The sequence below is a fragment of the Penaeus japonicus genome, unplaced genomic scaffold (assembly GCF_977035675.1).
Source record: "Penaeus japonicus unplaced genomic scaffold, GWHDUDI00000001_assembly GWHDUDI00000020, whole genome shotgun sequence".
Lineage (NCBI taxonomy): Eukaryota > Metazoa > Arthropoda > Malacostraca > Decapoda > Penaeidae > Penaeus > Penaeus japonicus.
The window spans coordinates 11,583,235-11,595,734 of record NW_028234422.1 but is presented as its reverse complement, the minus strand read 5'-3'; the positions used below and the strand labels follow the sequence as shown (position 1 = coordinate 11,595,734).

Below are 12,500 nucleotides of genomic sequence, written 5' to 3'. Positions count from 1 at the left end.
AAACCAACATACAAACAAGCAAACATAATAAAAAAAAATAATAATAATAACCCAGCACTCGCTGCCACCCGCAACGCGTCCCCTCCGACCAGCCCCCGCGTTCCAGCCAGCCATTCCTCGCAGGTCAACGACAAAAGAGCCGCGGTCATCGAGTACCGACGCACTTGTACTCTCGCTTGATTAACAATCTTTTGTAGACGACACGACGCGTTCCGACTCATTTGTTGCTCGGCGGAACGGCCTTTCCCCACCCCTTCTCGCGCGCCGCCTCGCCCCGCCACACAAGCCGCGCTCTTGGCTGGCTGGCTCGGATGCTGACTTCTTTCCCTATTTTTGTTTTTACTGTTGCTATTGTTGCTCTTATTATCATTATCATTATTATTATTGTTATCAATATTGTTAATAATATTGTTATTATTGTTATCAATGATAATAATGATCATCATTATTATTTCTATTATTACTATCATATTTTGCTATAATCGTTATTCAATATTATTATTACTTTCACTATTGTTATCATAATCATTATAATTATTGTCATTATAATGGATGATTATTATACTTATTACTATTATCATTTTATCATTATTATTTATCTTATTTTATTTTATTTATTTACTTTTTTTAATTCATTCATATATATATATATATATATATATATATATATATATATATATATATATATATATATATATATAGGTTGGCTTTCTTTTTGTATGAAGACATGGAAAGCGAAAGAAAGGTGACAGAAAGAAAAAAAGAGAGATGGAGAGGTGCTATTATAACAAGACCTTTGAGAGTTCGGCAAGTTAGCACAATTTAGAAATGAAAAAAAGATCGAAACACATTATGAACATAAACCTACTAAAACCTAAATACATACGTTTATCTATAGGGCTTACTTATATCTTTTCCATTTATTCAATTACTTTCACTTAGATATTAAGATGCATAATTATGTAACGAGATGTTAGCTAACTGATTATCTGTAAAAGAAGGCGAGTAGGAAAGTTGACCGAGACTGCTAAAGGCCGCCATAATGACAATATAAAGAGAACATTAGCAGCTCTCATCCACAAACGATCTGTTTAATGTTTGCCATCGTTAGCAAAGAGTACATTAGTAAAAGCTGCGCTAATGAAATTAAACTAACGAATCCCGTTTTCTTCCACGATCGCGAGCCATTCCCGTTTTCTCTTTTCTTTTTCGATGGGTGGACTATAATAAACGCACGTACCAGTCGCTGGATGTTATCATCGATTTGTTCTGTTCATCGATTGAACAAATTTGTGCAGATGACTGAGCAAGGTTATTACCTGGGCACACGGCGTCCTCAGGTTAATCCAATCAGCTTGGGATTTAATGTCGGAGGGAACAAAGAGGGGGGGGCGGGGGGATGGGTGTATGGGTGAGTCGGGAATGGGTGGGGGAGGTTAGGCGGGGGGGAGGGAAGCAATTTTTTTGCTGACTTATATAGGTTGTGTGTGTGTTTGTGTGTGTGTGTGTGTGTGTGTGTGTTTGTGTGTGTGTGTGTGTGTGTGTGTGTGTGTGTGTTTGTGTGTGTTTGTGTGTGTGTGTGTGTTTGTGTGTGTGTGTGTGTGTGTGTGTTTGTGTGTGTGTGTGTGTTTGTGTGTGTTTGTGTGTGTGTGTGTTTGTGTGTGTGTGTGTGTGTGTGTGTTTGTGTGTGTGCGTATGATTGTGTGTGTGTGTGTGTGTGTGTTGTGTGTATGTGTGTGTGTGCGTGTGTGTGCCTGTGTACGTGGGTATGTGTTTATATAGATGAATAAATCGATAGATAATATCTCTATATGCGTACCTATCTATCCACGAATTCATATATATATCTACACATTACCGATATCTCTTCCGAACACAATCATGTACTGACGTTTATACACAAGTTTAGAAATATTAGCCTATGAATGCTAACTTCTTCAATCCAATGTTAACTTTATTATCCTTATCATAGCAACTGATCTCTTCAATTAAAACGATCATGATAATCTTAATTAATGTTTACATGCAGACAAATGCAATTGTTTCATACAATACAAAATCAACACCGTTTTCTCTGTTACATAATGATTAGAAGATGAAGTAAAAAGATAACTAATAGATAATTAATTAGTAGAAATGTCTACGGATGATAATAATTATAGTATTAATTAATAACAATAATGATGATCATAATCATGATGATGATGATGGCAATAATTATGATGATAATAATGAAGATAAAAATAATGATAATGATAATAACAATGATGATAACGGTATTGATCATTATCATCGTAATAGTGATGATTATCGCATTATCATATTAATAATGACGCCAATAATAGCTGCAGAACAATAAAAACAACAAAACAAAGGACGATAATAAACGATAATTTTAATAAATCAGTCCCAAAAACAGAGAGAGCGAGCATGCGAACGAGTGAAAGAGATAGAGATAAAGAGAGAGAGATAGATAGATAGATTGATAGATAGATAGATAGATAGAGAGAGAGAGAGAGGTGGAGAGAGAAAAAGAGAGATCGAACGAGCGAGCGAGTGAGAGAAAGTGAAAGAGAAAGAAAGCGAGCGAGTGAGAGAAAGAGAGAGAAAGAGAGAGAGAGAGAGATTGAACCCCTCCCAGGCGATGAAACCTCCCAGGCCCCCAGAAGCCCCGCGTAGAAGGTCCAGCGTAAAAAGAAGAAAGTGAAACCCATTTGATTAAATCTTTTATCCAGTCGCCAAGGTCTCTGGAGAGGTAAACTTTCAAGTGGTCTTCCTCCACCCTTATCTTCCCTCTTTTCTTTTATCTTCTCATTTTTTTTCTCTCCTGTTTTTATTTTCTCTTATTTTATCTTTTTTTTTATTCTGATATTCTTATTCTTTCTCTTTTTCTTTTCTTTTTTTCAAATATTTTTGTATCTTTTTATTTTTTCTCCTTTTTTTTCTCTTGTTCTCTATTATCCTCTCTTCTTCTTTTGTTCTTCTTTCCTCCTTTATTCTCTCTAATTCACATTCTCTCTCCTTTCTCGTCTTTTCTTTTCTTTCCTTGTCTCTTTCTATTTTCTCCTTCTCTTCTATTTCGTCTGTTATTCTTTTCTCTATTGTCTTCGCTCCTTCCTTCCTCCTTCATCTTCATTTCTTTCTTATTCGTTCTCTCCTCTTATTATCTTTTATATTCTTTCTCTATATCTTTTTTTTTCGATCTCCTCCCTTCTTCGGTTCGCTTTTTATCTTCCTTACTTCTTCTCTCCTTTATCTTTATTTCTGTTTCGTTCTCTCTACTTTGCTTTTCCCGTTTTTCTACATCTTTTCAAACTTATTATCTTTATATGTCTTTATCATTATAATTCTTGTTAATTGTTATTGTTGTTGTTGCATTTGTCATCATTTTGGGCCTCATCATTGCATTTTTTTCCTTTATTTTTTCCTTTATTTACCAAAACGAATCCTTTCTGTTGCACAATAACTGGTGTTGATTTCAAATTCCTGAAAACTACTCATCGAAGTTCATCACAAGCTCAATAGCATCAAATTGAGTTCCAAGTACAAAGTTTAAAGTTCAAAGGCAACTCAACTTCTTTCCTGTCCTTCTCCCTCCCCCCCTGCCCCCTCCCTGCTTCGGGTTTTTAACGGGAAGAGGAGGAGGAAGAGGAAGAAGGAGTGGAAGAAGAAGAGGAGGAAGAAGAGGAAGAGGAAGAAGAAGAAGAGGAAGAAAAGAATGAAGAAAAGGAGGAAAATAAATATAAAAGAGAACGAAGAAGAAGAACAGGATATGTAGGAGGAGGAACAACGAGGACAAGACGAAGAACAAGAAGAAGAACGAGAAAAAAAAATGGAAAACAGATTTCAGACTATTACGCTCTCCCGGAAGACATCCAGGCGCGAGCGAGAACTTGTGTTGGGTTCGAAATCGGTTCGTTGAAGCGGAATCGGGGAAGGAAATCGGAGGACTGCAATGGGGAGAGGGAGAAGGAGGGGATAGGGAAGGGGAGGGGAAGGATAAAGGAGAAGGAGGAGGAGGAGGGAGAAGGGGGGAGAAAGGAGAGAGAGAGAGGGAAAAAGGGAGCGAGGAGTTAGATAGGAGAAGGAGAAGGGGGGAGGAGGAGAGAGAGGGGTGGAACTAAAGAGGAGGGCGAGGAAGAGGAGGAGGAGGAGAAGGAGGATAAGACTCTTGAGGAAAGACTAAAGGGATTAGGGAGAAAAGGCGAGGGAAAAAGAGAGGAATCAGAGGGAGAAAGTGAGAGGAAGGGAGAGAAAAGGGGGCAAAATAGAAGGAAAGGGGAGAGGGGCAGGAGGATAAAGAGAGGTAGGGAAGGGAGGAAGAAACAGGGAAAGAGGGAAGAATGAAGTGAAAAGGATAAAGCAAAGGAGATGGGAGGGAAAGAGGGAGGGAGGGAGGGAAGAGGGAAGAAGGAAGGAGGAAGGAGGAAGGAGGAAGGGAGGGAGGGAAGGAGGGAGACAAGGCACTCCCAAGGGGGTCTAGGGACAATCTGTATAATGCACTGGGCCCATTACCCGGTATGGTTTGCATGCAATGATCATAAATATCTTCTTGAGGTGTTGAGACCCGCGTCGGAAAGGGTGTTGGGAAGGTGTTTTCAAAGGAGGGGGGGGAGGCAGGAATGGGGGTGGATTGGCTAAAGGGTATTATATATATGAATATAAATATATGTATATATATATGTATATATATATATATATATACATATATATATATATATATATATACATATATATACAATGTATATATAAATGTATATATATATATATATATATATATATATATATATATATATATATATATATATATACACACACACACACACACACACACACACACACTCACACACACTCGCACACACACACACACACACACACACACACACACACACACACACACACACACACACACACACATATATATATATATATATATATATATATATATATATATATATATATATATATATATATATACAAACAGACAGACAGACAAACAGGAACAATTACAAAAACTAAAAAATGGAACACAGACTTAAGACTATCATGTTTTCATGGAGCGCGCGCGCGAGAGAGAGAGAGAGAGAGAGAGAGAGAGAGAGAGAGAGAGAGAGAGAGAGAGAGAGAGAGAGAGAGAGAGAGAGAGAGAGAGAGAGAGAGAGAGAGAGAGAGAGAGAGAGAGAGAAACAGAAAAAGAGAGAGAAAAAAAGACCGAGAGAATGAGAACGAAAGACAAACAAACAAACAGAGAAACAGAAGCACAAAAATGGAAAAGAAATAACAAAGACATAAAAATTCAAACCAAGAATCTATTTAAAATATTACCCAGAAAAGAAAGAGAAGAAACCGGAAACAAAAGCAACACAAAGAAAACTTAATAAAAATAAATAAATAAATAAATAAAATAGAATAAACGAAGGGAAATTTGAGAGCGGCAAACCATCCCGGGGGAAACTTCAACCAAAGTTTAAGTGGCCAATCAAACCCACCGCGGGCTAGTTAGGGTAGCGGGCAGAATCATACAATTATTATCTAAAAAAAAAAAAAAAAAAAAAAGATACGGTTGGGGGAAAGCTATAATAATGTACTATCTAATATGCAATGGGTTTATGTTTCGGTAACTTTTATAATTTGCTTAATAGTACAGTGGGATTGTAGTGAAATATTACTTTATCTATTAGAATTATTGTTATATTTATCAGAACTATTGATATGTCTCTTAGAATAATTACTATATCTATCAGAATCCTTAGTTTATCTATCCAGTTATCCAATTTACAATTTACAGGAACACACATACATTTATCCTTTTGCTTCACCTTCCCTTAATGGTGTCTTATCTAGACTCTAAATCCACATTAAAAAAAAGAAGTAAAAAATGATAATAATAATAATAATAATAATAATAAAAATAAAATAAAATAAAAAAGCTTACTAAATCCCCGATCCGTGACGTCATCTCCTTCCCTCTCCCTCAGGCTTCAACGTCAACCACCTGGACATCGCGCCCCGCTATGCCTCCATCCTGATGGGCATTTCCAACGGCTTCGGCACCCTGAGCGGCATGATCTGTCCCATCGTCGTCGAGGAGTTCACTAAGCACTCGGTGAGTAGGCCTACGTTCGGCAGAGTCCGCTACGTCAGGAGGGCTAAGTCTAGCGGCTCCCTCGGCGGCACGTTCGCCAGCCGTCGGCTCGCTGACGCCCGTCGTAGGCCTCTGGAATGCGGCGTTATGCGCTCCGATTTGCGCCGTGGACATGTGTTTGTTTCTAGCTATTAGTCTCTTTCTCTTTTTCTTTCTCTCTCTCTCTCTCACCATCTCTATCTCTATCTATATTAGTGTGTGTGTGTAAACACATGCTCTAACCTCCACACACACACACACACACACACACGCACACCCACCCACACACCCACACAAACACACACACACCCACACAAACACACACACACACACACAACCACACACACACACAAGGCGCGCGAGCAAACGTCACAAAACACAGACAGCTCACCTAACCAGTAGCTTTAATCTCCCTCTTCGGATCTCTCTCTTTCTCTCTCTCTCTCTCTCCCTCCCCCCGTCCCCCCGTCCCCCTCCCCCTCCCCGGTCTTTTTCCCCAAGTGCTTGATGATGCAGAGCACTGTCTTTGTTCATGATCTGCATCTTGCAACAAAAAGGAGGAAGAAAAAAAAGAGACTATTGATTGTCTGCGGAGAGAAATGCGTTGTATGCAACGGCTAAGAAATTCACCAGTGCGTGATTATGCAATCGTTTCCTTGGATCTTTGGTGTTGATGGACGTGCCGAACAGCGAGTGAAAATGCGATAGGATTAATAGTTTCGATATCATATAAGTCTCTTTAGGATGATAAGAACAATAATGGCATTTTGGATACGGGAGTTCAAAGAAGAAATGAAAGGGAGAAGAAGATGAAATACGCTCTTATAATATAGTTGTTTCTTCACACATGGATCAAACACCCACACCCACCCACCCACACACACATAAAGAATACGAATCTATAACCAAACGAACGAGTGCCAACGAGTCTATAACCAAACGAGCGAGTGCCAACGAGTGCCAACGAGTGCCAGCAAGTGCGTTTCCCGCTCCCTAGCCAAACACTCGTGGCTTCGACCTCCGCCTGTAAACAAGCGTAATACAGCCTCATCCCCGGGCGAGTCTCTACCGCACGAACGCAAGAATACTGTCATAAGTAATTTCCTGGTTGTGGAAACCGCCGCTAGATGGGAGTCTTGTTTCCAGGTCGAGTTGTTGATCTTTTTGTGTGTTTCTTTTTTTCCTTTTTTCGTCCTTTCTCCTTATATATATTTCTTTCGTATATATATCTTTATTTCTTTGTTACATAATGATTTAATTCTTTCATTTATCTAAGTAGAAATTTCTTGGATTTATGTTTATTTTTTATTGATATTTTTCTCCTTCACTGTATTGAAGATGCGAAAAGAAACATTTTGATTTCGTATGATTCTGAAGAGATGAGATTAACATGTACAAGTACAAAAATATTATAGATTTATTTAATAGTAGATTTAACCAAAACATTGTCGTCTAAAAATTGTATATGAATTCTATGGTGGAGATTTTATCATCGTCCAAAATATGGTCGAAGGGGAAACTAAAATAAATATGAAATTTATATTAATTGTCGACTCGAGTGTGTCGAATTGAAAAAAAAAAAAACATTGTGGAATTATGATACAAAGGCGGAGAAAAGAGCAAAGGAAACATAAAACTGATAAAGTAAGGGAAACAAGGAAAATGATAGAGCGGGAAAGAAATAAGAGGATATAGAGAATAAAGTTGAGAGAAAAGAATGAAAACAAGAAAAAAGGAAATAATACATTTAAGAAAAAAATAAAGAATAAAATAAAATAAAGAGATAATACATTTAAGGTAAAAAAAAAAAAAAAAACAGACAACGAAGAGACAAGAAAAAAAAGAGAAATAGAAATGGAAAGGGAAAAAACAACAACAGCAACAACAGAACAAAACACGCTCGCAATCCGCGGTGAGCCATTTTCGCAAAAGCTGAACCTCCGACGCAACTACGCCATCATCAGAATTATTTTCAACCGGGATTTATTGATTTAGGACATGGGGGGGAGGGGGAGGGAGGGGGAGAAGAGGTCAGGAGGGAGGGGGGAAGGATGATGGGTGAGGGAGGGGGAGAGGAGGTCTGGAGGGAGAGGGGGGAAGGGTGATGGGTGAGGGAGGGGGAGAGGAGGTCTGGAGGGAGAGGGGGGAGGGGTGATGGGTGAGGGAGGGGGAGAGGAGGTCTGGAGGGAGGGGGGAAGGGTGATGGGTGAGGGAGGGGGAGAGGAGGTCTGGAGGGAGAGGGGGGAGGGGTGATGGGTGAGGGAGGGGGAGAGGGGGTCTGGAGAGAGGGGGGGAGAGGATGATCGCGCGGAACTGCAACATTTCCCGGCGAAATGCAACTTCCTCTCAATGCTCCACCCCCCACCTCCCCCTCTCTACGCTCTCCCCACCACTCTTCCCCTCCCACACCCTCTTTCTCCACACCTCCCTTCATTTCCCTTCTTCTTTCGCTCCTTCCCTCTCCCCTATTCCTTCTCTCCTCTCCTCCTTCTTTCTTCCCTCCACCTCTTTCCCTTTTCTCTCCATTCCACCCTCCCCTCCCTCATCTTCCCTTTCCCCCACCCCTCCCCCCTCCTCTCCCCCTTCCCCCTCCTTCCTTCCCTATCCCCCACCCCCTTTGACCCCATCCCTCATCCCTCCTGTCTCCCTTCCCCATCCTCTCCCCCTTCCCTCCCCTTCCTTCCCTATCCCCCACCCCCTTTGACCCCCTCCCTCATCCCTCCTGTCTCTCTTCCCTCCTTCCCCCTCCCCCCTCCTCTCCCTCCTCTCCCCCTCCCCTCCTCTCTCCCCTCCTCCCCCTCCACTGGGCCCAATAATTCGCTCCGGCTGAATCGAGTCCCGGCTTGAGCCACAGAGCGAACCCCATCACTTTACACGGCGCATTAGAGCGTTAATTAGCCTCGACGAGCCCCCAGGTAACCTTGCCCCCCTCTCCCTCCCTCTATCCCCCCTTCCTCCTTCTGCCCCCCTTCCTTCCTTCTACCCCATTCTCACCCCACCACCCACTATTATCACCCGTTCCCTCTCATATTCACGCTACTTCCTTACATTTCCCCTTCTCCTTCCCCTTCCCCTCCACCTCTCCCTCCCCCTCCCTTGCTATACTTGTTCATGCCCTCATTCATGCTACTTAACCCCTCTTCTCCCTACCCCCACCCTCCCCCTTTCTCTGTCACCTCATACCCCCTCCCCCCTTCCCCCTTCCCTTCTCAACTCATACCCCTTCCTTTACCCCCTTTCCTCCCTCTTCTCTCCTATCACTCACTCCTTCCACCTTCCCTAACCCCCACATCCCCTTAACCCCCCCCTCTCACCTCATCCTCCCCTAACCCCCCCCCTTAATCGCTTACCTTATCCCCCCCACCCCACCCCCACCCCCACCCCACACACACATTCTCAAGGCGAGGATTACGAGGCCCGGCTCACGCGGGAGGCGGCGACGGGGCTGTGGGAGGAGGAGGAGGAGGAGGAAGAAGAGGAGGAGGAGGCGGAGGAGGAGGAGGAGGAGGAGGGGGAGGAGGAGGAGGGAGATGAAGAGGTGGAAGATAAGGAGAGGGAAAGGAGGAGGAGGAGCAACAGCAGGAGCAGGAGGAGGAGGAGGAGTAGAAGGAGGAATAGGAAGAGGTGGTGGTTTGATGAAAGGGGAAGAGGAAGAGAAGGAGAAGAAGTGGTGAAGAAGGAAGAGAAAGAGGAAAAGGAAGAGAAAATTGTATGAGGAGGAGGAGGAAGTGGAAAAGAGGAAAAGTAAAAGGAGGAGGAAGAGGAATAGGAAGAGGAAGAGGAAAAGTAAGAGGAAGAGTAGGAGGAGGAGGAAAGGGAAAGGTAAGAAGAACGATGAAGAGGAATTGAAGTAATAGGGAGAAGAAGAAAAAGAAGAGGAGTTGGAGGAGGAGGAGGAGGAGGAGGAAGAAGAGGAGGAGGGGGAAAGGGAAAAGTAAGAAGAGGAGGAGGAGGAAAGAGGAATAGAAGTAAGAGGAAGAAGAAGAAGAAGAGGAGGAATTGGAGGAGGAGGGGGGGGGGGAATAATAATAATAATAATAATAATAATAATAATGATAATAATAATAATAAGAGTTGGAGGAGGGGGAGGGGGAAGAAGAAGAAGAAGAAGAAGAGGAGTTGGAGGAGGGGGAAGAAGAAAAAGAAGAAGAGGAGGAGTTGGAGGAGGAGGAGGGGGAAGAAGAAAAAGAAGAGGAGGAGTTGGAGGAGGAGGAGGAGGAGGAGGAGGAGGAGGAAAAGGATGATGAGGAGGAGGCGTAGGGCGAGGGGTGGCTCCCAGGGCTTTCAGAGGCGCCCTGGGGGAATACATCTAATTCCGCAGATTCACAGATATCCCTGACGCTGAATTTGGTAAAGTAGAAAATTACATAATTCCCCGGAGGCAGACAGGCCTTTATGCCATTCGGTTTCGGTTCCCCGGCCCCAGACTTCCCTCTCCCTCCCTCCCTCCCCCCCTCCTTTCATACTTCCCTCACTCCCTCCCTCCCTCCTTTTATCCTTCCTTCCCTCCCTCCCTCCCTTCCTTCTTTTATCCTTCTTTCCCTCTTCCTCCCTTCCTCCTTTTATCCTTCCTTCCCTCCATCCCTCCCTTTATCCTTCCCTCCCTCCCTCCCTCTCTTCCTCCTTTTATCCTTCCCTCCTTTTATCCTTTTCTCCCGCCCTCCCTCCCTCTAGCCCTCGTCCCTCCATCCCACAGATTTGATTTCTTTCTTTTCTAACTCTTTCCTCCTTCACTTTATTCTCCTTTCGTCCTTCCATTCTACCCTCCCTCTCTCTATCCCTCCAATACTACTCTCCTTTCCTTTATATCTTCCTCTCCTCCCCCTTCCCTTTACTTTTCCTCCTTCCCTACTTCCTCTTCCCTCCCTCTCACCCTTCCCTCTCCTCCCCCCTTCTCATTCTTCTTTCTCCTCCCTCCCTCTCACCCTTCCTTTCCCTCCCTTCCCCTCACCCTTCATTTCCCTCCCTCCTTCTTACGCTTCCTCTATTCCCTCCCTCTCACCCTTCCCCCTGTTCCCTAACTTTCACCCCTCCTCTCGCTCTCTCTCTCTCTCTCTCTCTCTCTCTATTCCCGAACTTTCCACTGAGTTGCTGCCCCCCTTTCCCTCCCCCTAGTTTTTTTCCCCCGCGCTCTTAAGAAAAGGGGGATTTACAGCTCCCACAAGGCGCGTTGCGGGGGAATTTACGGCCGTGTCAGGGTATACATAGCTTTCAATCCCCTCATTTTTATTCCTCCCTCCCTTCCTCGTCCCTCCTCCCCCTTCCCCATCCCCCACCCTCTCCTTCTCTCTCTCCCCTTCAGAAACGCGTAAACAAGAGCTGTTTAGACAATGGGAAAAATATAGAGAGATACGGGACTGGACGAAGATACATGCATGAGTTCAGGAATTAACACTGAAGGTTTTGTTTCCCTTCGTCTGAGCTTCGAACTGGTGGGCGAATATATTTGGCTTCGGGTCGTTAATTCCGGGTTGTATGATGGGGCGGGGGAAAGAGAGGGAGATGAGTGAGAGAGAGAGAGAGCGAAAGAGAAAGAGAAAGAGAGAGAGAGAGAGAGAGAGAGAGAGAGAGAGAGAGAGAGAGAAAGAGAAAGAGAGAGAGATGAGTGAGAGAGAGAGAACGAGAAAGAGAAAAAGAGAGAGATGAGTGTGAGAGAGAGAGAGCGAAAGAGAAAGAGAAAGAGAAAGAGAGAGAGAGCAATCTAGAGAGTGAAAGATAGAGGAAGGGAAAGAGAAAGGAAGAAGGAAAAATAAAAGAAAAAGGACAGATAGATAGAGAGAGAGAAAAAAAAAGGAAAATTTAGAAGCTCCCCCCCCCCCCAAAAAAAAAGCCATCACGCAAAACATTATCATCACGCCACCTTTCGTACCTTCAACACACGCTTAACACCCCAGTTCTCATTCAAGCCCAGTTGGGGATGGGCGGCGGGAGTGAGCGGGCGGAAGGAACCTGTTGCGGGCGGAGGGGGAAGAAGAGTGGGGGGTGGGAGGGTGGGGGGCTGCTACGAGGAGGGAGGGAAAGGTAGGGGCTGCTACCGGGGAGAGGGGGGGGGCAGATGTGGTTGGTGTGCTCTTGTGGAACAGAAAGGTATGTGTATACATGTTTTTTTTTTATATCTCTCATATACACATGTATGTATTTGCGAGCGTGTGTATGTTTGTGTGTGTGTGTGATTATTCCGAAATGTACATGGATGATAATGATACTACTACTACTACAACAACTAATAATAATGGCATAATAATGGTGATGATAACGATAATGATGATGATGACAATGATGACAATAACAATAATAATGATGATAATGGTAATGATGATAATAATGATAGTGATTACACTAGTAATGATAAAGATACTTATGATAATGATGATTA

General features: G+C 43.2%; 1 protein-coding gene across 1 annotated transcript in view; it reads left to right on the top strand.

Moving 5' to 3' along the window:
• Positions 1-12,500, top strand: part of VGlut (Vesicular glutamate transporter) — a 70,984-nt gene that overhangs the window by 48,231 nt on the left and 10,253 nt on the right. Inside the window, exon 10 of the mRNA XM_086548001.1 lies at positions 5,979-6,106. Within this exon, the coding sequence (XP_086404127.1) occupies positions 5,979-6,106 (128 nt within the window). The remainder of the gene's footprint in view (positions 1-5,978; positions 6,107-12,500) is intronic.